The 24,971-nt window shown below is 55.2% G+C and overlaps 5 protein-coding genes across 5 annotated transcripts; 2 read left to right on the top strand and 3 right to left on the bottom strand.

Moving 5' to 3' along the window:
- Window positions 1-114: 114 nt before the first annotated feature.
- JN550_009583 (uncharacterized protein) lies at window positions 115-2,235 on the bottom strand (the record flags this gene model as incomplete). The annotated part of the gene is made up of 7 exons (XM_049321671.1): window positions 115-140; window positions 254-423; window positions 899-1,337; window positions 1,392-1,778; window positions 1,839-1,914; window positions 1,975-2,053; window positions 2,144-2,235. The coding sequence occupies 7 exons, from the start codon at window positions 2,233-2,235 to the stop codon at window positions 115-117; spliced, it is 1,269 nt and encodes a 422-aa protein (XP_049168530.1).
- Window positions 2,236-7,291: 5,056 nt separating this feature from the next.
- On the bottom strand, window positions 7,292-8,390 carry JN550_009582 (uncharacterized protein; the record flags this gene model as incomplete). Its single annotated transcript, XM_049321670.1, has 3 exons — window positions 7,292-7,506; window positions 7,602-8,057; window positions 8,141-8,390. 3 exons carry the CDS (start codon window positions 8,388-8,390, stop codon window positions 7,292-7,294), a joined length of 921 nt encoding a protein of 306 aa, XP_049168529.1.
- A 5,908-nt stretch (window positions 8,391-14,298) lies between these two features.
- JN550_009581 (uncharacterized protein) lies at window positions 14,299-18,874 on the bottom strand (the record flags this gene model as incomplete). The annotated part of the gene is made up of 2 exons (XM_049321669.1): window positions 14,299-14,785; window positions 14,895-18,874. 2 exons carry the CDS (start codon window positions 18,872-18,874, stop codon window positions 14,299-14,301), a joined length of 4,467 nt encoding a protein of 1,488 aa, XP_049168528.1.
- Window positions 18,875-20,136: 1,262 nt separating this feature from the next.
- Window positions 20,137-22,050, top strand: JN550_009580 (uncharacterized protein; the record flags this gene model as incomplete). The annotated part of the gene is made up of 1 exon (XM_049321667.1): window positions 20,137-22,050. The coding sequence occupies one exon, from the start codon at window positions 20,137-20,139 to the stop codon at window positions 22,048-22,050; it is 1,914 nt and encodes a 637-aa protein (XP_049168527.1).
- Window positions 22,051-22,960: 910 nt separating this feature from the next.
- On the top strand, window positions 22,961-24,905 carry JN550_009579 (uncharacterized protein; the record flags this gene model as incomplete). The annotated part of the gene is made up of 3 exons (XM_049321666.1): window positions 22,961-23,159; window positions 23,226-24,459; window positions 24,593-24,905. 3 exons carry the CDS (start codon window positions 22,961-22,963, stop codon window positions 24,903-24,905), a joined length of 1,746 nt encoding a protein of 581 aa, XP_049168526.1.
- Window positions 24,906-24,971: the final 66 nt, after the last annotated feature.

Raw genomic sequence — 24,971 nt, 5'->3', positions numbered from 1 at the left:
TCCTTCCTTCCATGTATACACACAAATACCTGGGGTTCCCAGTTATTCCCCTGTTCCGTAATACCGTGAGGCGCCTTTATCAAGTATATGGTCTCATCTCTCATCAGTTTGTCATCATAGTATAAATAGGAGATCCGTGTCTAATGGTTCATGTACAGTTAGTAAAAACACAATGCCAACAAGTAGTCTCATCATGCGTGCTCTACCCGTATCACAGGTAGTTGTCCAGATGCCAGATGGTGGTGGGACTGACTGAGAGGGTGGCTACACGAGAGCTGCGGCTTCTGGGTGTAACGCGTGGCCAGCTCGTCCCGGATGCTGTTGAGGAGCTGGACGTAGCTCTGCTGCGGTCTCTTCTTCAGGGCCGAGATGAAGGCCCACGACATGGCCCCCGTCGCTTGAGACGCGATGGTGGCGTCGGCACTATGACTCGGAGTTAGCAAATATCGTACGACCAAAATAGTTGCTGACTCGGGGGCTTGCTAGTAGCGGACGGGAAGGGGAGGGGGACCAAGTGGGAATGGGCCGTCGATGGCCGCGACCGCCCAACGTAACTCGTCGCCCTAGACGCAAAGCCACAGCCGTATCGGCTGTGCTTTGGTCTAGAGCGTCAAAAAAAATGATATCGTTAGGCTTAATTTACATGTGAACCCTTTTCTCCGACGCCAAAAACGCCATCTTGCAAGTCCGATCGCCGTGTTGGCAGATAGATACATGAGTTGCCGGCCAGGAATGGGCCGACAACCAGAAAACATTCAGAAGAGTGTACCGTGAATCCTTTGAAAATCATATCTTGCGTTGCCGCACCGCGCTCTTCTCTCGGAGTGAAGGAAATGGAAAGGAGCCGTCGAAGGCAGGGTATCAAAAGGTGGAGACCATCATGGGAGGGTATACTAACGAGGTTTGGTCATCTCTGCTTCCCGAGAGCATAATGACATCGGCAGCCGACGTCTTTGTTGCCAATGTGCGGTTGTAAGCGTCCTCGCCGCTTGTGGCCTTTTTGAAGAAGCCCATGACATTCTTGGCAACGCCGGCAATGTCGCCTTGGCTGTATGATGAGATAACACCGAGAAGGCCTTGGCCAGCCTCCTTGGCCAAGTTGGGCTCCTTGAGCATGCCTTGGGTAGAGTATATGTATGGTAGATCGAGGGCAGTGCCGGAATGGCACGAGTCGAAGATGGCGGTCAGACGGACACCGGCCTGTAGAGGCCTAACCATAATTCTGTGCATCTCGTCGTCGGTGATGTGCCCGACGGCGCGGAAGTCCACGGGGTAGATGACCTCGTCATAGCCATCTGCCTCGTCGCCGTCCAGGTCTTTTGTTTGACCCCCGTGGCCTGGCCCATGTCAGCCCAAGAACACCCCCGTGGATTGCAGCAGAGTCAACCTACCTGAATAGTGGAAAAAGAGCGAATCGTTTGGCCTAGCGTCCTTGACAAGCCAGTGCATGGCACGCAGAATGTTCTGTTTCGTCGGCTGGCTCATGGGGTTGTGCTGGTCGTCGGTCAGAATGACCATGTCCTCGCGCTTGTAGCCAAACTTTTCCACCAGATAAGCCGACATGTGCTTCACGTCGTTGATACATCCACGCAGCTGGCCGCGCTGGCCAAAGTAGTTGATGCCGACCAGCAAAGCTTTCCGTCTACCTGTGCAGTTGCTGTATTGAAAGGCGTAGTTCTGCGGGGCCCCATGGCCGAAGGACTGGGGACCAGACGGAGGCGGGGCTGGCGCACCGAGGTTGCCATGGGCGTATGAGTTCGAGTTCACCGTGGGCATTGCTGTAATTCATTGTCAGGACTCATGGGCCACGGTCATTGACGCGTAAATTCCTGACGTACCGGGTCTGCCGTACTGGCCGCCATAGCTGCCATGATGTTGGTGATGGTGTTGCTGTTGCTGTGGGGGTGGAGGGCCCTGGAGCTCTCGTCAGCAAACTACGGCCCCGCAGGGAGGGACTCTTTCTGCGGCACTCACCTGGGAATAGTACTGCTGCTGAGGCGGGTAGTAGTTGGGTTGGGCTGGGGCTTGATAGTTGGAGTAGCCTGGGCCAGCACTGGGATAGCGATATCAGCACTTGTGCCCGAGATGTGAGGCGATTGCCATCATGGCAATCAAAACATGAACGTCGGCCGTGGAATGTCACACGTACTTGTTGTTGTTGTTGTAGTAGCTGCCCTGGTACTGGGCCTGTTGCGGCGCGCCGTATCCTCCTCCGGAATAGCCGTAGCCAGCCATGTTTCGATAGGGATACTGGAAAGTCGTCCGGCAAGCCGCCGAGGAGGCGACTCAACAAGAGGAGGGCGACGGGACGTCGAGGTTTGTGAAGCAGTGGCGCGGGGCAGTTGAGGTCGTTCGGAAGTGGCGGGACAGGGCGCGACGCGAGTCTTTATAGGCGGGCTGTGACGACGGACGCGGAACCTAGCGACGGTACGGTATAGTAGACGATGGATAGGGTTATCAGGCGTGGAGACGCCGAAAGCGGTCACGATGTCGCGGCAGGAGGCGAAGTGCGTCGGCGAGCGAGGGAGGTAGGTAGGTAGTAGGTAGGTAGGTCGGGCTGGCTCAAGGTACGGTACGGGAGTACACTGTAGCAGCTAGGTACAAGAGAGAGAAAGAGAGGTAAGCTTCATTCAGTGTGATGTCGCTATGCCATGCCATGCCATGCCATCACCATGCCAAGCGCGGTCTGGCAAAAGGAATTGGCACTAGGGTTTCCAGCAGAGCGGTCAGGCACGCAAGGGTCCTGGGGGGGAGGGGGGGAGGTATCGACGGCACGGAGCCGAATGGAGATGAAGATGGAGATGGAGAGACAACTCACTTGCAGGGGTCCCTCTCAGGCCCCGGGGCAGGTTGGCAGCAAGTCGGGCCAGATGCTGTGTATGTACTATGTAGGACTCGGATATCACGATGGTGTTGCTGACCTGGGGTTAGCGACCACCTGGGCACCTGGGCAGCAGGCGAGGCGGAGAGCACGACACGTGGGAATTGGCGGCAGAGACGGACGGGGGGACGGACGTCCAAGACGAGCGCACATACACGCGCGCACGCACACACTTGTCTCCCTTGGGCGATCGGCACTGGGCGAGTGAGTGACTTTTTTCTCGTCCCTTTCCTTTCAGCAACTGGTGCCGTGGTGGAGGAGGTCCAACGGCGACGAGTGAGTAGCTTCACCAATATTCGCTTCTCGAACGATGCGGAGACCTCTGGCTTGGGCGCCAAAAAATACTCAGGCCATTTTTGCCCAGCCCATCCAATGGCACATGGGGCTCTCCCACACCTTGGGTAAGTTAGTACCGCGGTACGGATGCTAGTAGGAATGGTACGCGCAGGGCGATGGCGAACTAGTTACTCAGCTACCGGGACTACCTGGTCTTGGCATCAAAACGCAAACCCATGCGTTTATCATGATGTACATGCCTGGGTTATCACCACAGCAAGTTACAGTACATCCCATCCTGTCCTGTACATGCTGTACGCGCCTGAAAGGGGGCCTATCAGGGCGGAACGTAGATGATATGTATGTATGCATGCATGTCAGGCCTGAATTCGCAGGTAACATGGGCTGAGGAGAAGGCCTGTCTATTGGACATGCCAGCAACCAGCAATCAAACGTCGTACTGTCCCCAAGTACCGCAGCAATTACGTGGAAACCTGCCCGGTACCGTAGTTGGGTACTTCGAGATCTCCATCACAGGGGCAGGGAAGCACCTGGATGAGATGAACTCCCTGGGATGCATGTTCGACTTAGCTCGGCTGGGACCGGCTGCACAGTGAAAACCGGCCCCGCCAGATTGCCGAGCTGGACGGCATGGGTTAGGTGGTTGGTGTGGTTTCGGGGGTTTATGGGTGCCAAGGTACAGCGCCCTGGAACTACCTACAGTCGGTCATATGTACAGTAGTAGACGGAGAGAGCCCAGATCATGATGCGACCAGTTGAATGGGATGATTGTCCCTGGGTTCCCCGATGTTTTTGTTTTCTGCGGCGGGGCGGCAGGTGTTTGCAGCGTCGCTTCGAGCTAGTTAACCCAAGACTCAATCTGAGTCAAAAATCCAAGCCCTCCACTTCTAAAACTACAGTACATTGGATATGTACGCAACTGTACATATCTCTTCTCAAGGTGCCACATCTCAGTCAAGTCCGGCCGTAACAATTTACTTTCGCTAGCGCTTGCTCCAATCGATCTGGTTCCTTTCTGGTTCCTTTCTGGTTCCTTTCTGGTTCCTTTCTGGTTGCGCCTGTCAAATTGCCTGCCTTGACTTACTGTGTATATTCACCAGGCTGCATATGCTTGCAGTCGCTCACCAGGATCCCATCGGCTGCTCGTTACGCGGACTGTCCCCTTCTGTCGATGCCGCCTTTTCCGATGCCGTGCCGTGCCCTGCCCTTCTCTCTAGGTTCTTAGTCATCATGTAATGTCTGGTGATGGCACGCCTGGAGAGTCCTTTTGTAACGTACAGTAGATGCCTGAGTACTGTACCGACGCTTCACCTACATACCCAGATAACCATGCAGGCCCATTTACAAATTTTCACGTCAAACAGGCTATTGCATGTCCCCGCAGTCACAGCCAGCGAATGTTCTGGCTCTGGGACAGCAGTCATCTGGGAGGCCTGCACTGCATTTTTCTTTCTTTCGCTACCCCCCCCGGGCTCCATACATCAGACCATGAGGCATTGCCGCTAGCTTGATGCTGCAGCACTTCGCGCGCATCCGAGGGACCCTGGGCCTCAGCTGCATGTGCGTGGTATCCGCAATGCAGCACTATGGCTATGGCATATCTGATGGCTTTCCCATGCTAATCTTAGCCAGCGTCCTGAATTGCCCATTCAGCGGCCGTTCTCGGGTCCCCAGCTCCCTCTTCCCTGGAGAGTATTCCCACTAGCCGGCCAAAATGCCCACCCGGAATCGTGGCCACCCTGATGACTGATCTCGTTGTGGCGGCGAGAATTGGAGACCTGGCGTTTCCCAAATGTCTACTAGACAACCGCGCCCCTGATATTGCCTCTTGGTCCCTGGTTTTAGGGTAGCAGCCAAGCCGCACTTGACAGGTCGATCCGCCGCGGCTATACTACGTCGTGGTTGCATGCGTCCAATTGTGGGTGGCTTTTCGGAGTTGCTGCATCGTCTTTCGTTCGCGACCCTCTTCACGCTGGCCGTTTTCGTTCTCAACGTCTCGCCGCCTGAGCGGCCAGGCCGCGTGATCGTTGGTCAGGTAGATGGATGCTGCATCGGCACACTTATCTGATTCGGTCCATGGCCTCCTCGTGCTGTCCCAAAAGAGGCCAGACGCCAATTCGGGACGTTGAAGTCCCACTACGCGTCGCCCATTATCAACCCACAAGCCGTGGTCTAGGCCTCACGCTGCGCGGAACACTCTATTCCAGCGCGGGAACAAAAGTATTCTCCAGGCCAGATGCAAGGTCGCTCGATCTGGGCAAGGCGACGGTGTTCCCGACGGTGTGGCTGACCTGATCTCTCATATGGGCCAATCATCGCCCGCCCTTCAACCTCACCTTGCCCCTTGTGGCCTGGCACATGCATGTAACTTTGCGCTTTTTCAGCATCGGCCTCTGAGACTCAACCCACAGTCTTGGGTTCTATCCTCCATGCATATAAGTCCATCTGCCGACCAGCAGGTGGTAACAGCAGTGGTACCCAATAGTATGATGAGGTGACGAAGCAGCAGCATTGACCTCGCTCGGACGAGTTTTGCTTTTCGCTTCTCTAGCCTCCCTCTGTTCAAGACCCGGAAATAGTAGCTAGGGAGCACAATGTCCGGGCAGAGACGCGTGGTCAAGGACGGCCACGTAGGAGGGCTTGGTGACCATATCGATTACAGCTCAAGCTATACTAGTCCAAGTGAGAGAGCCGCGAGGCGGGAAGACGTTGAGTTTGCGCTCCGAGTTGGCATTGATCGACAGGGACCTGGTGTTAGCGAGTCTTACCGGCTACTAACACCGGCGCTATCCTGACTACCCAGAGTCACAGGCCAACGGTATAGCCAATCGAGGGACCACCGCCTGCACAGCCGCATCTGCACATGGGTTTTCTGGCTGCATGCAGCATGCAAGCCCTCTTGGCTTTGACTAGACGGATATTTGACTTCGTGTGGTTTCCTGCCTTTAGGATATTGTTATGCCACTTGTGCTGCTTGGAATAGCAGCTTCAGACGTCATCATCCACATGGGTCTATACTATGTGGCTTATGTCGAGTCTCACATTCTGCACCATCCATGTATGCTGACTACTTGCTTCAGATATTCAGAGGCTTGCAGGTCCCGTTCACGCGGAGTTTGAAGGAGTGGAACGTAACACTCATCTGCAAGCTATCCTCCAAGGCTCATGCTGAGGCTCATCTCAGCTTGCTGCCGCCAGCGGTCGAGGGAGCCGCTATACTCCTTCGAGCTCATCAAGGAGTTGCCGAAGACTTACTCTGAGATATGTTTCAGCTCACCTCTCTAGGAAGCGCCTTGCAGATAATGCTAGACGCTGTTTGAACCGCCCTGCCGCCGTGGCTGTCTCTTTTCTCGACCATCTGCTGTGTCCACGGGCCCGGTTACTTGACTCCAGCCAGCATTCTACCTAGTCAACCCCACGATTTGGGCTGAGACAAACTCTTGGGGGCTATGAAACTCTAGTGGGGTATGGAGACCCTCCCGTAGGGCTGGGACTGTGCCATCGAGAAGCACGCTCACAGAAGCTGCATATCTAAGAATAACATCTGTATAGTCGCCATCGGTGTACTCCGAAACCATGCAAGACATGGTGCCTCGCTATCTCGCTTACCATATGAGGTTCGACTTCCATTCAACAATGACTGCTAGCATACGTTAAGCGACACGAACTAGCCCTAGCATGTGCTATACCATGGAGGTCGAGACGCCCCAGCGAGAGTCATAGCATAGCGATTAGTGCTCTGAGATAGTTACTTCGGATCGAATGAACAGACTAGTGCTTGTCAGAAGCAATTGATTGGAGCATTATACCGTCTCGATTGTACAAGAAGGGTAATGTACGAAAGTCTCTCTGGCCGACCGGTAAGTAATAGTTAGAAGATCTCTAGGCCGAGAACGAGCTGTAATAGTATCCTTTCTTGTATCATCTCGTAAGGTTTGGCTTTCTATGCCTGATTAATCACATTTTAAGAATACGAATGGAGTTTTCCGCTTTGAGAAACGGTACTGATGGCTATATACATCCAGCCTATAGAACTCTGAATGCAGTTGTGCCTGATTCGGTAGGTACGCAGACTGATTCAGTCTTCGTCTTCATTCCGAAGGTGATTAAGGTTCACAATTTCTTGTCATGCTCACCCTGCGGCATGGCAATGCCGTGATTGCCTCTATATGGTGCGACCTCAGCCGGCTTCCATCCCTCACGCTCCAAGAGATCCCGGTCTTCGATTTGAAAGACTTGAACCTTGAGCGGCCGGCAGCACTTAACCATCTCCTTCTCGCTGTCTTCACCAAAGCCCCAGAGTGACAGGTCACCGCCTGGACATGTGCCTAGGAGCATCGTACACTTTGTCAGCATCCTGACCCAACGACTGTTCTGCAACGAAGTGATGGGACGAAGAGAACATGTGCGCATGCCAACTCACTCAAAGCCATCAGGAGATCCTGTTCTGCCAGGAACTCGATGGCGTCGTTCTTGTCGGCCGGGCAGGGGTTCATGTAGTAGCGGCCCTGCTCGTCCAAGCCCGTGACCTGAAACAGGTTGATGACGTCGTGAACGTCGAACTCGGTCAGTCCGAAAGGCATTACGGCCCGAGTCAGGTTGGAGTGGCAGTGGAAGTCGTACCCTCGCGGATCGCCTGTCAGCACGGTGCCGATGTACGGGTCGCACCGGGTGCCCAGCAGGTCGTGGCACCGGCCGCCGTGCTCGTCTTCGCCGTACCACGCCAGGCTGTCGTGCAGAATGGTTGCCATGGGCCGCAGGTAGGGCAGCGTCGACCATAGCCGGTCGTGCGTGCTCACGTGCGACGCATACAGCTGCTTAGTTCGCGACGCCCAGAAGCGCTCTCGTGGGTTGTGCACGTTCCAGAGGTTCAAGTCGCCTTTATTGTGCGGAGCGCCGCCACTGCGGTCAGCGAGAGGGCACAGGCGCGGAAGAGGACTGCGCATCATTGGGAATACGTACCGACCTGGCCGCCCTCCGGGGTGCTGATCCGCACGATTGAGCCTGCGGGGGCTTTCCATGCCTTGCCGGACCGTATGGGAAGGGTGAATTCCTCGATAAGACCCCGGGGTGCCTGTTGTACCTTTTCGTATAGGGACTTGTCGACTGTCAGGGGCGATCCCGCCTTGGGCAAATATGCCGGGGGCATCTTGGGGACCGGCTTCCTCGCCCTCAGACGCTGAGCGTCGGCTTCGCTAAGCGTGGTGGACATACCGAACCTTGATTGGCGTTAATTTACTCTGAGCTTGAGTATAGTATGTTGGCTTTTGCTTCAGGGAATCTAAGAATGCCAGCTTATTTGAAATCATGGACCCAAACGACCAATCCGGAGCTTCCCCCGATACCGCAAGCAGGAATATAGGCATGGGAACCAGGGCGCGGCTCAGCTCGATAGAGTTCAAACTATTGGTTGGTCGTCAGTGGATCGTTGACTAATTACTTGCGGGGCTAAGGCCGGGGCGAGCCGAGTTGCGTTTGGCACTCATTGTATACCTAGCCTGAGAAGTGGCCGAAAACTCCACGGTACGCTGGATTCTAATGGAGCTCCAAACTCCGTGACGGACGCGTAAGAGGACATCGCAACTGGCAGCCCTGCAGATCAGCGTTGGCAGTCGAGGCTAGTTCATTGAGTTGTATAGCTTCTGCTCTTCTCCCCCCCAAGTAAATATGCGCTATGGGGATTCCGAAAGTCTACTCACGATCGCTACGGCACTCGTACTTTGAATGGCTAGCCCTGCGGAAACAGGAGTACTCGTTCATAATGCGCATCGCAACGAATTATTAGGAACTAAATTTACCACCAAATAGTTTGAATCCGGCATGTTTCGTCACCTCCGTGTTCGTGCTGCAGGTGCTGCAGAAACACGATAACAAAGCAAGTCCATCAATAATTACACAGTTACTTTTTGCAGAAGTAGTTTGCTTAACACGTTTTCCAGACACAGATCTCTGGAAACACACAGGCAAGAAACCCCAGATGAAATAGGCAATAGCACCAGTCCAGGCAAGTCCAGATAGAGCGACGAAGTTCCGTAAGCAGAATAGCTTGCTGCTGAAGTCGGAATAAGGTATGATAGGTGTCTTCAATCCTGACGCGATAGTAACGATGGCCCACACCGGAGAATGTATTGATATTCTGCAAATGTCATGGACCCGCAACGTATGCTCGCAACGTGATGCCCTGCGTGGTTATTATTTCAGCCACCCACCCTGAGGGTGTAATATGCCTAGCACAAAACACAACTAATAGTCTCTGGGCGCCAGGGACCACTTATTCTACGGTTGTGAGTCCTCAATGCAAACTCTTGTGCAGATGTTACGCGAGTCAGCCTCGATATATTATAACACCCCCGGCACACAAGGCGCGTGCCGTTACGTACATTGAGGTTGTAAGGCTCATGCCACGCGTTTCGTGATTCTTGAATAGTGTTGTGGTGTTGTTGTTGTTGTGGGATGCCTAGCAGGAATTCGGCTGGGCTGCCTGCTCCACCACGGGGCCTTTTGCGTCCGTTGAGGAGTATTGCCAGCTTCTCGCCTTCTGTAGCACTCTGCACTATCTCAAGGGATTTCTAAACGTCCTTGAGCTTATATTCGAGTCACCATGTTTGTCATGATAGCCTGCGTTGTAGAACTTCGCAGTAGTAGATTGATTGTACGGATCATGACCAACGTTCTGTATTTGATCTTGAAGCTTCTTGACAGAGTTATTCATTATCTGCGTGCTTGGTTTCTACATCTGCAAGTCTCCATTCAATAAATCAGAGAAATGGTCCCACGAATTGTCAACTTCTGGATGTAGCTTCTTAATCACTTTCTGCAATCCTCAACCGTGATCTGTCACGGAGAATTAAGCAGTTGAACGGACTGGGTCGCTTGAATAGAGAGCGGGGTCGTGGTTTGTCGTGGTTTGGGGAAGAACAAGCTAGATTGGAGACGTTTGCTGCTGTGGTTGACGGTGATCAGAAGCAATAGTATTATTTGCATCGTTATTATCACCCGGATAGAGAGATACTAGGAGGGGTGTGGCAATGATCTCTGTGGTAATCCCCCATGTCCGGTCTACTGGGGTGGTGCTTAGCAAGGACATTGGGTTGGGCTGAAGGAATTAGAGTGCAATCTGCTCGACTTGGAAGTTAGAAAATGCAGCAGATGCATGATATTTGATGATCCGGCTATCAAATATCATACTATGGTAGAAGAGCTAAATACACAGGGGCGATACACTTGGAAAACCTGAGATGCCTTTTGGTTTCTTTCACCAAGTCAACGTGATTTCGTGCATGCTCTGGACTTCTGATGCTTAGGCACATTCAAGATCACGGAAGTCAAGCCTCTCCCCTGTAGCCATCTCATCACAACAAACGCGCAGTTTCCAGAGATTCTGGTAGGTTGCACCATCCTCAGTGAAGGATCTCAAAGTGGATATAGGCAGGTTCTGATCGGTTGCATATTTGAGTGTACAGAAATTAATAGAAATCGTTATTGACATATGTAAGAAAAATGAGAAGGAAACTCATGCCTTTGAGCCATGTGAATGCATAAAATTCCGAGGCCGATAGTACTGGAAGAAAGGGCGAACACAGTGTCTGTTCAGACTGACTTGGCGCGTGCTTTTGTTTTCTGATACGTACAAGCACGGCGGTAGAAGTTTTCGATTCATATCAGCCTGATGGCTACCATCGTCCTCTCCTAGTTCTAACCCTGAGGCTGTAACTCACGTCCTCAGAGCATTCACCGCTTGGAGACACGTAGCCTGGACAATCGCATCCTGAACGGGGACCCATTCTCTGCCTGGCCGGTTACGGGGTTACTTTGTGATCTGCAGTACCATCGCAGCGTATTATTACAGCCGCCTGACTCGCTCGCTCCATGAAGCAGCAACAATACTGTATACATGGAGATCCGCTTCGTTTCCACGCCAATCAAGATCGTCTACGAATCAGATCAGGTACAGCTTTGGGAGCACGCCCAGCGCGTCTAAATGATGCAACGTATTAGCGCAACCCTAGCACATTGTCTCCATTGTAACCATACACAGCCTTTGCCGACAAGACCGCTGACGGATTCCGTTCATTGTACATATCGCATCCACATACAAATGACCTAGTTTACCTCGGATCCAATGCGGCACTCGCATAACCGGACACGCCGCCAGTATCCAGAAGATGGCCCGCGAGGATACTATGTAGGAAGAAGCAAATCCCTGCGGGTGGGCCGCCAATGGAACGAGCATTTTCCTCCGCCTTGTCGGTGACTCCTGGTGCTAGGAACTAACCAAACCGGATTTGCCCGGGAATGTTGCCTTGGCGCGAAAGGTTGAGCTGGCATCATTGCAAATGACAATATTACTGTACAGACGCCATTGGCTTCCAAATACAGAAGGAGCCCAATGAGGCTAAACCCCCTCAGAAACACTCAAGATAATTAGATGAGTATCGCTGTTGATCGCTGCTCTATTGACTGATTGGGAGCACATGCAGCAGCTTTGCGCTGCGGGCAAAGGCAAAATGTACGCGCCAACTCTGCATACTTGGTTGCCCACATTGTGGCCTGACCTTTTTCACTTGAGCTGTCTTTGGACGCGCTATTGGGTGAGTTAGAATTTAGGATCCCCCCGTACGTTTGACAAGCTCGGAAACAGGGCCTATGCAATCCCGAATCTTATGTCTCCAAGAACAGCATAAGCCAAACGTGTAGATAACACATTGCCGCTTGAAGAAAACGACAGAACTGGCTTCGCCGCGTATCCAGCTGTTCGTGTCGTCGGCTCCGGATTTGTTTCCGTCGAAGCAGAAGGGTTGACTGCGGCTTTTCGGCTGGAAGACATTATTACCACTGTCTGTGATTTCCCACTGTTATGTGGCCCTATTCTTGTACCAGTCACTCGACCGTATTGTTGTAGGTTGTCTTGTTCACAGAGTTTGAGCCCCGCTGATCTCCCATCGCAGGGATTAGTTCATCCCGTTGATCATCTTCTATGCTCAGAGTACTTATACAGTACCTTTCACATGGGTGCCTTGATACCTGTGTGTACATAGGTGACATGCCCTCTGTGCCCATGATCAGCACTTCCTGTGTTGATCTTCAGATATATCGCGAATAGCTCGACCATGCCTAGACAGAGAAATCGGGCATATGTTAGTGCTCAAGCTTGAACAGTAGGCAAGCTACATTGCCACGGGTATAGACATCATCTCCGAGGTGGGACGATCTCACGGGGTAAATCAAAAACCCGAACTCTGTTTCGGCTAGTTCCTCGTTATCTGTCACTAGTATTAGCTACAGTAGCTGTGCTCGAGATCTCCCCCCTTGTTTTGTACCTAGATACACAAAATGCCGGCGAAGGTGCCCAATATATAGATATGCTTTTGCAAGGCCGATAACGCCAGTGGCGCTGAGCTCTCACCACTATAACCTAAAATTTCCAGCATCATATTTTCAGGAAGGTCGTGCTTTGTAAGTATTGGTCTCCCGCGCTCAGTTTCGAGGGCAAGATCGTTGCTAACTGCTATAGCCAGATAAAATATCTAGGTCGATGTGTTAAACTCTAGCTTGCATCTTTTGTGCTCAGCACCACACCACAAAAACTTTCCTGCCTCAAATGTTGACCTGCCTCGGAAATTGCGTCCAGAATGGGTCATGGCATGTGGGTGTTTGTAGTGCTCTTGTGGCGAGCATTTCGTATACTTACCTTGCTACTGGTCGACTAGCTGAATTGTTCATAACAAGGGTGTCCCAAGACACATTGAGGTTGCATTCACATTTTAAACTTTTGCTAGTCTAGCAGAGCACTACCTGGTTGTTGAAAACTGACTGGCCCCGCCAATCCGGCGAGGTAATGTCTCTAATTTATCGAAGGCAGGGGCTAGATGCCAATCATGAAGCTAGACTGAAAGCTTACTCTTTGTCAGTGAGCGAACCATCATGCAGGACCGTACGCCCCTCGATCTGCTTGTAATGATCCGCGTCGCCTGGAGGCGTCTTGCTCCAACGTCGCCGAGCGCCAAGCGCCAGGCACGAAAGCCGGAAATGGTCAAGACCACGCCGTTTGTCCCGAGGCCTCCTGCGAGTAAGGCTCAAGTGCCGGTCGTTGCCCTGCACGCATGCTGCTCGGCGCGTCCGGGGAAGACTTGTGCTAGGCTACTGACACACTGAATACGTTATGGTTTTTCGGCCGAGAGAAAAGCGTGCCGACTCGATCATGATTGGAGACCAAGGCGATTTCGACTTGTTACGGTTCGCCAAGGTCACGCCAAAAGGGAATGGTGAGCACTACCAAAGTCGGTTCCCCAGCTCACAAAAAGAGTACTCAGCCGAAAGGAGAATCACGTTCTAGGCACAGGCCCAATCATATTGTGTCAGGTGTTGAAACCAGATGGCCCGAGAGTTCCTAATTAAGAATTTTACGATTCTGTTAACAGGATCCTTGTTCATAGACTTACCAGACGAACTCAAGAGGACATGGAGATCCGCATCACTCTGGTATGTTAGGTAAGATGCAAGCCATCTGGTACTATAGGTGGCGTTTGCTGGCACGATGTGGTCACTTGCGGACTGGGATCTGATGTTGATGATGCGTTATATGAGTAGGATAGAGTGATGTGTCCATATCCCCTTCACCTTCCTTTCTTTGCCTTGATTCGATGCTACCCCCCTCTGGCTCGGACAGTCTATACTACGACCACAACAGGAAATGTGGCGCGTTCACTTTCCTCAGTGATGTTCAACTTTCTACTACATTTCTTCGGGCAAGTATTTTCGATGTCAAGAATTGTACGTATGCATGGTCTCGAGTCTGGCGAGATGTAGGGTTTTAAGCGGGGGTATACTTGATGTTTTCCCTTTCCATTCTCGTGCGCCTTCATGTTCAGGACTCCATGTGCTGCCTCTACTTCTAGTACTCTAACAAGACTGCGTTTGAGTCTCATATCCTGACAATCCCACAACTCATGCAAGGGCATCCAACCTTGAATGGCAGAATGATATGGTAAGGCGTCGAGGGGACCAAAGGCACATGAACACCTCTCCAACTCCGTATTCCCCTTCTGTAACGATAAATAAACAAACTCCGGTGCCAAAAGACACGATGATACATATCATGACAACGCAGGATAGTGACTCTACAGCCTCAACTCCACGCAAATATCCTCATCTCCACCTCGCCCGCTCTTCCTCTTGCGCCTCTGCTGTCCACGGCTACCCGTAGCAGCAGGCTGGCCGTGGTGATCTCCGGCCTCCTGATCGTCATCGTCACGATCATCCTGTTCCTCGTCCTGGTTGTACTCCCACTTGCGGACGGGCTCGCGCCGCTTGGTCTCCTCCCATGCAATTTCGAGCCGGCGGCGCGTCTTTTCGTGCTTGGACCACTCGCGCGCGCTGATGCGCATGCGGGCCACAGCCCGGAGCGCGTTGGCAAAGACGCGGAGGTTGTGTTGGGCTCTTGCTACCACCGCAGGCTGCGTCGTGCCGCTGGCTAGGTGACTCTGTGAGGACTTTGTCGTAGTAGAAGAGGACGAACGGTTCTTTTGGGACTGCAGCAGCGCTTCAGGCGATTTGATGCCTAGCTGCTTGTGGATCTGGGACAGAATCCGGAGGTCTGCAGCATTGCTATTGTTGGAGAGCTTGTTAGCATGCTAATCTGACATTGGCCGTAGCCATAAATAGAGAAAGGGAGGGCCCAAACAGATGACTTAGAAAGGGCAAGGGGAAAACGTACCATGCCTCAGCAACGCTCAATCTAAGCTCCAAGAACCTCTTGGCGAATGCCGCATCGCTTCGTAGCTTAGTCTCACGTTCCCACCGCGCCTGCATCCAACGCATCTGCATCGCTAGACCCCTGAGCTCTTTCTCGTGGCGTCTGGACGCTTCGTCCGCTGCCCGTATCACGGCCTCGTGGTCCGACTGGTCGACTACGTCGAGCACCAGGCCGCCTGACGCGGATCTGATGGAAGTCCGCCCTTGCGCCGCCATCTCCTTCGCAGCTGCATAGGCCGCAGAGGTCGGGCCAGCCAAGGAGCCTGAGCTGGATGCAGACTGCCGCTTTATGTTGTGAGACTCGATCCAGGCGATGGCTTCCTGGGCGCCCTCCTGGAGACGCTCACAATCCGTCTGCAGCTTGCGGGCGCTGTTCCGGAGGGTCTCCCTCTCGCTGCGCACCCTGTCTAGTTTCTGGCGCAACGCAGCTTGTGCGCCATCGTAAGACTTGATGACGGCGGCTTGCTGACGGATGTCGTGTTCCAGGGCTTTGACCTCGGCTTGCGATTCGCGGAGCATGGCACGAAGCTCGCGACGCTCAGTAGGCTCGAGAGGATCAGCGTCTAACGATGACTTGTTCTGGCGTGAAGGGCCAGAGTGCTCGAGCTTATATATCTGGTGCTCTAACTTCCGGACTGCTTTCTCGTGTTGACTCTGGAGTTCGTCCATGGCGTTCTCCGAGTCTGCGGCGGCATATTCGAGAGACAGCTTCTCATCCTCGAGGGCGTCAAGCTGGGCCTGCAAATCGCCGACAACGCTGTCGTATTCTGCAGCTTTCGCCGAGGCAGTGCGCTCGGTATCCCTCAGTTTTTGGCGCACATCATGCAGTGACTTGTTTGCGGTTGAGAGTTGATGTCTCAGCTCAGATATCTCCTTCTTCCGTGCGGATGCCGAGTTGGACGCAGACGGGGAAGCTGGGGACCGGATCAGCTGTGTCCTCTCGGCCTCATGAAGCTTTCGCTCTAGGTCTGCGATCTGTCGCTTCAAGCCACGCACAGTATCCTTGTGCCCGGCTTCTCGCTGTAAAAGCTCGAGTTCCTTTTGCCGGGCCGATGAGAGATCTCGACGCATAAGCGAGAGCTCGGAGCTGCCTTCTATTGTGGCGCCCGAGGTGCCGTTCGGATACAGGGACTGTACAGCGATCTCAGCCTCGTACTCGTCAACCTTGCGTTCCAGGTCACGGATTGTGCGTCGCGCGGCCGCAAGCTCTTGACTCTCATTCCCGCTGGACTGGCGCATCTTGGACTGTAATGCCATGATTTCTTTGTTCAAGCGCTCTTCCTCGGCGGCGGCTCTCTCAATCTCGTCGTCCAAAGATCTCTCGATTGTCTCGCGCTGAGTCTCTAGGGATCGGTTTTCATCACGTAGACGCCGCACCTCGCTATCCAGCTTAACCTTGGCTGTGCGAAGATCGATGCGCTCTTGGTCAATGCGGAAGGTGTCATTGTCGAGTTGACGGAAACGGCGGAGCTCTTCCTCTGCCTCTTCCCGTTCGGCTTTTGTCTCGGCGAGGGAGGCACGTAGTTCCTTGAGTTCCATATTGAGATTGGTGAGCTGGTCCTGCAGGGAATGCTTCTCTTTGGTAGCCCTGCTGATCTGAGCGTTGGCATCGGAAAGCTGGCCTTGCAGGCGGCTGAGTGTCTCATGGTTTTGGCGACTAGTCTGCTGAGATACTGAGCTCGTAGCCCGCGCACTATCAGCATCGTCCCGGAGAGCTCTCAGTCGTTCTCGTAGGTCCTCGCATTCTTGTTTGGCCTGAGCAAGATTCTGGCCGGCTTGTTCCGATTCTTCGTCCAATGTGGCCTGCAAGACCTCGATTTCATCCTCAAGGGCTTCGGCTTTCTCGGCCTGAGACTGATAGTCCAGCTGACTTTGACGAAGCTCGTCTCGGACCGCAGAGACCTCGGATCGCAAGTCCGTCAACATGGATTGCCGTGCGTCCAAGTCCTGCCGTAGGTCGTCAATCTGCCGGCTGAGGAGCGCCTGATCGTTCTTGTGCCGATCAGCCTCGCTGTTCAGGGCTTCCTGCAATCTCGACTCCTTGTCAGAAAGAGAGCCTTCAACCTCGCGTAACTTGTCGATGGTACGTTGGAGGCCAGCGGCCCGTTCTTCGGCCCGATCTCGCTCCGACTCGAGGTTGTTCCTGTCGTTCTCCCATTTCTCGCTGTCGTTATCGTAAAGGTTGTCCTTCTCCCGTAGTTCTGCTTGCAGATCAGAGATCTCGTCGTTAAGACGGTCTATATCGGCCTTGAACTGGTTCCGGACGTCCTGTTCGATATGCAAGGCATGCGCCTTCTCTTGGTCTAGGCTCTCCTCCAGCCCTTCGATCTGCTTCTGGAGACGGGCGACGTCCTTTTGTAACGAGCCGGACTCGGCGCCTAATGCATCATGGCGGAGCTGTAGCAAGTTCTTCTCGTCGGTCCGCGCACCAAGGTCCTTCTCGGCCTGCTCCAGCTTGGAGGCCAACGACTGTCGCTCGGCGTCCCAAGAATCCCTCTGCTGCAGGAGCTGCTTGGCCTTGGTCTTCAGTTCGTTGGTGAATGTGTCCTTGTCGGCGGATTGCTGCTCGAGGAAAGCGTACTTCTCCTGCGATTTGTCCAGCTCGGCTTGCAAGCGGGCGGCTTTTTCTTCCACCTGCCGGGAGAGCCCCTTGGTGACAACGGACTTGTTTGACATCTCGTCTTGCAGTTCTTCGAGGTCACCCTCGGCCCGTTCCTTGTCCGCTCGGGCCTGCTCGAGCTCTTCCCTCATCTCATCGACTTGCTCCTCAAACCGGCGGACGTTTGCTTCCAACTGCTCGATGGTCTCTTTGGCCTCTTGTAACTCGTCGCTGGCTCCTGCCTGCTCCTCGAGCTCTGCCACTCTCTCCTCGGCGGCCTTCCTCTTCTCCTCCTCCTCGTCGAGCTTGTCCTTGATGCCCTCGATCTCATCTTCGCGGTCGTTGATCTCACGATCCTTCTCCCGCAGGTCGGCCTCGAGGTCGGCTATCTCGTCCTGAAGCTTGTCGAGCTTCTCGGACTCCTGGTTCCCCCTCTGCAATTGTTGTTGCAGATCGTGGAGGTCGGCCTCCTTGTCCTCGAGCTCCTGTTTTAACCTCTCAATCTCGATCTTCTGGCTCTCGTCGGCATACTTCTTCTTGGCCTTCTCCTGCATGCTCAATATCTGCTCGGAGTACGTCTCGAGGTCCTTCTCGGCGTTGGTCAACTGCTTCTTGTACTTCTGCAGGTCGCGTTGCAGGGTGACCTTGTCGACCTTGAGCTCCGTGTTCTCCTTGAGCGCAGCCTCGCTGAAGCCGGGGCCGGCCTTCCGCAGGGCCTCCTCGAGAAAATGAATCTTGAGCTTGAGGCCAAAGTTCTCCTTCTCGATCCTATCGATGACGTTTTCCTGTTCGCGCAGGGAGAGCTGATTACCGTCGTTGAGGGGGCCTTTGTCGGCGCCGCGGCGGGGAGGCAGGACCATGGGAGTGGAGGCGATGCTGCTGTCGTCGGGGACGTGGGGCATGGGGGTGGCGTCTATGTACGAGTTGCTGCCCCTCGAGGGGCCGTACAGAGACGACTCGACGGCGACGTTGGTCAGGTCCATGTCCTCGCTGATCCTGCCGAGGGCGGCCGGGGTGGTGATGCTCCTGCGGTTCTCCTTGCCGAACTTGCGGGCGCTATTCCTGGTGGCGGACTTGAGCATGGGGGTGAACTCTGCGCCGCCGATGCCTGCGGGAAACTGATTGCGCACGTCGGCCAGGGCAGCGCGGGAGGCGCGCGGCGTCCTGAGGCTCGGGCGGGCGGCGCGGGGGTTCTTGAGCTGGTGTAGGACATTGCCGTCCTTGGCGGGCGACTGAAACGAGGGCTCCAAGGTCATGTCGAAGTCGGGCTGGCGATCCAGGTAGGTGGCATCGCCAGCATTGGTGCGCGGCGTGTCGAGGCCGGCAAAGTCGTGCTGCACCATGCTGGGCGGATTCGGGCTGAAAAACAGTGGGCGCGTCGTCGTTGCTATCGTCTACTTCATGGATCCGGTGGAAGGGCGAGGGTGGTGTTCACAACGGGGTGTGGTATGTATATGCACTTGTGAAGCTGAAGCCGAAGCCTGACACGGTCGCGACGCAAATGAGGGTGCAAATCTGCGATTGACTACGGCAACAGTCGAAATCATTCTAGGATGCCCGGTCGTGTGTGTATGTTGCCGTACGTACGTGCGTGTGGTGTAAGTCGGTAAGGTCGTCCGTCGGTGGGGTGGCTGTAAGTGACGCGGTGCAACGCTGAGGCGCGTTCCAAAAATCGCAGGCGGCTTTGTTTACATTGACAGAGCTCTGGCCAATCGCCGAGCCGCGGGCGTGGGGCCCTGGGGCCCTGGAGTATAGCAGCACCTGGGAAGCTGGCCCGGGGGGTTGGGGGGGGGCCAGACAGTCATTGGATGGAGTAGAGAGCGCTGAGAGCTCCACTGGACCTCCACAGGCACGGTACCTAACCTTAGTCACCTACTTCCATTACTGGGCAGACAGGAAAGGGTTAACAATTGATCCGTCCAAAAGTGACCTCCAGGGCTCGACCTCGAAGTGCCCAAATGCCCAGGTGGAGGAAGCCCAGGCGGGTTTAACTACTGTAGGTACAGTACGGGGACTACTTAGGCCTGGGCAGTTGAGGGAACCCCCCCCGGACGCATCCATCAATTCAGTCCCATCAATCATCAATCCGACGCCCGCTCTCTACCATGCGGATCAATGGGCCCCTCCACCAATCGTATCTTATCGATTCCGCCTTACCTGCCATTCCCATTATTTGCGGCGACGGATGTTGGTCAATTGCATCGGAGGACCCTGAGAACTTCTCCCATGTGCAGCTGTATACTGTCTATAAAAGAAAAAGAAGTCCCTGCCCTTCTTCCGCAGTCTCATCGCGACTCCCATCCCCGACGCAGCCCAAATGGCCTTGTACTGCTGAAGCGTAGAAGCCCATTTGTAGCAGCCAAGTTTTATCATTTCACGCCCGACCACATTGTCCAACCATCTCTGACGTAGTTTGCCGGAGTTGCTGCCGCCCAAGAAACGGGGGGTCTCACGGGTTGACGGGGGTCTTCGCCGGACACTACTAAGGCATAGGCACTTTCGAGCTTCCCCCCCTAGCACCCAGTTACGCTCTTGGCTCTTGCGACAACCTGATTGCGACTTTCCCGCCCTCTCCACTTTCGACATCTCAGCAACACCGAGGACGATGGCCACTGCATCGCCGTTCGACCATCTGCCGGATGAGATCATTCATCAGATCCTCCAGTATCTGGCTCCCGAGCAGACCTTGGCCGCCATACCCCGTCTCTCCCGCCGCTTCCACCGCATCGCCCAGACGCCCTTGCTCTGGAGGTACTACTGCGAGACCACCTTCAAATACTGGCAATCCGACCATGACATCCGCGGAAAGCTGCGCAACAAGTCGTCCCACGTCGACTGGAAGGCCCTGTTCACCCTGCGCCTGTCCCGCAACCGCCGCATCGCCGACCTCGTCGACGGCATCGTCGCCTCGCGCGTCTCCAGACTGCAGAAGACCGAGGAGATCTGCCAGTACGGCTACGACGCCAAGGACTACCTTCTGAGCCAGTGCAGGATCGACGACGACGTCGACGACGTCCTGGCACGCCGCTACTACTCCTGCAACGTCCTCGACAGCATCCATCGCAGTCTCGCCATCGAGGAGTGGGCCAACTACCAGAAGTACGCATGCCGCATCGACGCGGCCAACATCACGACCACCGATCGCCTGCGCTGCGGCATGAGGCTCGAGCGCGCCCTGGGCGCCTTTGACATGTTCGTGCTCCACGACAACGACGGCGACATGGACGAGATCTCGGCCCTGCTGGACGGCCTGATCGACCAGTTCCGCCGCATCCACCACGACGTCAACCACATGACGACGCGCCAGAAGTCCGTCGCCCTCGCCGCCTGGCTGCACTCGAACAACATCACCGGCCTGGAGAACGAGTCCGAGACCTACCGCTACCTGCGCAACTGCCTCATAGGCCGCGCCCTGAAGGACGACCAACATCCATCCCTGCCCATCATATCCGCCGCCATATTCTCGGCCCTGGCCGAGAGGATCGGCGTCGAGGCCTACTGCTGTGCCCTGCCGAGCCATGTGCATGCCATCGTGCTTTCACCGAACGGCGTTTCCCTGGACGGCCAGTCGATCCCCGACGACCAAGAACAGCAGCAGAGGATGTTCCTCGACCCCTATAACTCGGATTGTGAGGTCTCTCTCGACCACCTCCACACCTTCCTGTACCGGCTTGGCGCGAATCTCAGCAGAGACACCATGCTGGTACCTACTGCTACTGACTTGATCGTCATGCGGACCGCTCAGAACATCCGGGCCTCCTTCACCAGTTTCCGCACCATCGAGCGACCCGTAGCCGAACTCATCCCCCTGATCGAGCTCCGCCACGGCGACTGGGCCCGCAATCTTCAGCCTGCCCTCTACAGCATGATCTGGGCTAGTATCATGATGGTGCCGGTCCTGCCCGACAACGAGGACGTGCGCTGGGATTGGCAGCAAGACGTGAGAGACCTGCTCACCTACTTTTACGAATACTTCCCAGAAGACGCATGGCTCGTGGAGAAGTACGTATGCCCCATGTACGACACATTTGCCGCCCCCGGGCGACGACAAAACGCCTGGGAACTGCCATCCAAGCGCGTAAGGGATCAAATCAAGAATATCCGCCAGCTGGACTCATCTGAGAGGGCGCCGCGTCGTCGGAGCGATCTCACAAGTCCAGTGCCCGTCAAGCACCGCATTGGTCAGGTCTTCAAGCACAAACGCTATGACTATCACGGTCTCATCCTGGGCTGGTCCGTTGACGGTGTGAGTGAATCGATGGGCTGGGATGGTGACAACAGGGTCTGGTCCAGCAACCAGAGCGCCCAGCCGTTCTACCGCTGTATGGTCGGCACTGACGGGTCCGACCACCACGTTATAGCCGAGGACAATATGGAGATTCTTGATCTACGGGGCGGCGCGGAATTGCCCAGAGAGATCCGAGATCTCATTCCGATGGCGGGCAAGTTCTTCAAGCGCTACGATAAGGAGCAGGGTGTCTTTGTCAGTAACCTGCGGGAGCTGTTCCCCGAGGACTAAAAGCGACGAGATTCGATGTTGGCCCTGAATGCATCATGAGGACTACGAGAAACGATGTAACCATGTCCAAAACTTTACGGGATATATAAACGCACACTGTGGCGATTTCTAATGCCTAACCAGATAATCTAATGTTATTCTATTTTCCCTCCTCATCTGCAAGCCGCATGTCGCAGGCAGGTTTATCTCCTTTCCCTTTCACCGCCCTTTATTGCATACCTACCAACTTGCGGCCTGCAGGGCAAGAAGCCGGGGAGCCGACAGATATCGTATCTATCTTGGCTGTAGGTCAATACGCGAGCGTTGGGCCACGGACCAGCCACTCAGAGCTGATCGGACCCGGGCACGAATAGACACCGGGACCTCCGGGACGTGTGACTGTGGGAGCTCGTCACACATGAGCCCACCCATCGTATGCACAAGGCGACCAAGTCTCCACTATTAAGCGCAGATTCGGCCCGTGGAATACCGGCGCCCCCCGTTTTTTATCTACATAGTAGCTCTCTGGGACGGTCGAGGCCATTGAATGAGCAGCGCTTCCAGTTTCGCGGTGGGTAAAGCGTCGTTTGCGCGCTCGGATTATGGGTCTGCTAGCCCGCCATTGCATCACCACCTGCAGGCAAAGGCAGACTTGCAGGCCCTTCCTGGTCCCAGTTGCTGAGTAACTGCCTTCGGTACTAGAAAGTGACGTCCGGAAATCGCCTGCCACCATAGTTTCTAGAGTTATTATTACCGGGGGATCGGAATCATCACGAGCAGTCTCCTGATTTCTCTAGAAGGCAGGCGTCTGTATAAAAGCTCAAGAGGTTACTTCGCGCAGTTTCAAACAAACCCCCGATTGCGAGACCTCGTCGAATAAGACTTACACAGACTTCAACGTCTCACCTCTCACGACATTTGCTCTACGACCATGGGCGAAACCACCATGGATATTCGCACCAAGAATCTCACCAAACCTGTAGACGTGGCAGAGTATCTCTTCCAACGTCTCCACCAGATCGGCGTCCGGTCTGTCCATGGGTTGCCTGGCGATTACAACCTCGTCGCGCTCGACTACCTCCCCAAGGCGAATCTGAAATGGGTCGGGAGTGTCAATGAGTTGAATGCCGGTAGCTATCCCCCACCCCTGGAACGAACGGGTAGAAGCCAACTGTATAACTAACATGGCACAATAGCCTATGCCGCTGACGGCTATGCCCGCATCAAGGGCATCAGCGCCCTCATCACCACCTTTGGCGTCGGCGAGCTGTCGGCGCTGAACGGCATCGCAGGTGCCTACAGCGAGATGGTGCCGGTCGTGCATATCGTCGGCTGCCCCAGCACCGTCTCGCAGCGCAACGGCATGCTGCTGCATCACACGCTGGGCAACGGCGACTTCAACGTCTTTGCCGAGATGTCCAGCAAGGTGTCGTGCGCCGTCGCCAAGCTCAACGACCCGGCCGAGGTCGCCGCCCAGATCGACCACGCCCTGCGCGAGTGCTGGCTTAAGAGCCGGCCCGTCTACCTCATGCTGCCCACCGACGTCGTCACGGCCAAGGTCGAGGGCCAGCGCCTGGACCAGCCCATCGACCTCAGCGAGCCCACCAACGAGGCCGAGCGCGAGGACTACGTCGTCGACGTCGTCCTGCGCTACCTGCACGCGGCCAAGAACCCCATCCTCCTCGTCGACGCCTGCGCCATCCGGCACCGCGTGCTGAAGGAGACGCACGCGCTGATCGAGAAGACCGGCATCCCCGTCTTCGTGACGCCCATGGGCAAGGGCGCCATCGACGAGACGCACGCCAGCTTCGGCGGCGTCTACGCCGGCGACGCCAGCCACCCGGACGTCAAGGAGGCCGTCGAGAGCTCGGACCTGGTGCTGACCGTCGGCGCGCTCAAGAGCGACTTCAACACGGCCGGCTTTAGCTACCGCCTCAGCCAGCTCAACACGATCGACTTCCACTCCAACTACTGCGCCGTCCGGTACTCGGAGTACCCGGGCGTCAAGATGCGCGGGGTCCTGGCCAAGGTCACGGACCGCGTCGACGTGAAGCAGCTCAGCGTTCAGAAGGCGCCCAAGGGGACCGAGACGGTTGGCAAGGCCGACGCCGGCGACGCCGGCCCCATCCTGCAGGAGTGGTTCTGGCCGCGGGTTACGGGCTTCCTCAAGGACGACGACATCGTGGTCACGGAGACGGGCACGGCCAACTTCGGCATCTGGGACACGAGGTTCCCCAGGGGTGCCACGGGCCTGAACCAGACGCTCTGGGGAAGTATCGGATGGGCTGTTGGCGCTTGCCAGGGCGCGGCGCTTGGGGCCAAAGACGCGAACGCGAACAGGAGAACGATTCTTTTCGAGGGAGACGGCAGTTTCCAGCTCACGGCGCAGGAGCTGAGCACCATCATCAAGCACCAGCTCGATGTCATTTTGTAAGCGAACCCGCTATCCCCTTCCCTTCCCTGAAGAGACCCCCCCTGGACCTACAGAAGTTGCCTCGTGAGTAGGTGCAAAAATTGAAGAAAGGCGAAACCGCGTTGGAGAGCCCGTGCTAATTCTCGCCAGTTTCGTTATCTGTAACGAGGGTTACACGATCGAGCGCTTCATCCATGGCATGGACGCGGAATACAACGACGTGGTGACCTGGGACTACAAGGCGCTGGCAGACGTGTTCAGCGGCGGCGACGCCGGCCGCACCGGCTCCAAGAAGTACGTGGTCAAGACCAAGGCCGACGTCGAGAAGCTGTTCGCCGACCGCGACTTCAACGAACGGAAGGGTCTGCGCTTCGTCGAGATCTACATGCCCAAGGAGGACGCACCCCGCAGCCTCATGATGACGGCCGAGGCCAGCGCGCGGAATAATGCCAAGACGGAGTAGAAATCCGGAGAAGTGTGGATTGCAGACTGGTCCATTGTTTAGTAAAGGGGTAGAATATAGAGAGTG

This window comes from Neoarthrinium moseri (assembly GCF_022829205.1).
Source record: "Neoarthrinium moseri strain CBS 164.80 chromosome Unknown scaffold44_Wmoseri_CBS_16480, whole genome shotgun sequence".
Classification (NCBI taxonomy): Eukaryota; Fungi; Ascomycota; class Sordariomycetes; order Amphisphaeriales; family Apiosporaceae; genus Neoarthrinium; species Neoarthrinium moseri.
This window is presented reverse-complemented; position numbering and strand designations above follow the sequence as displayed.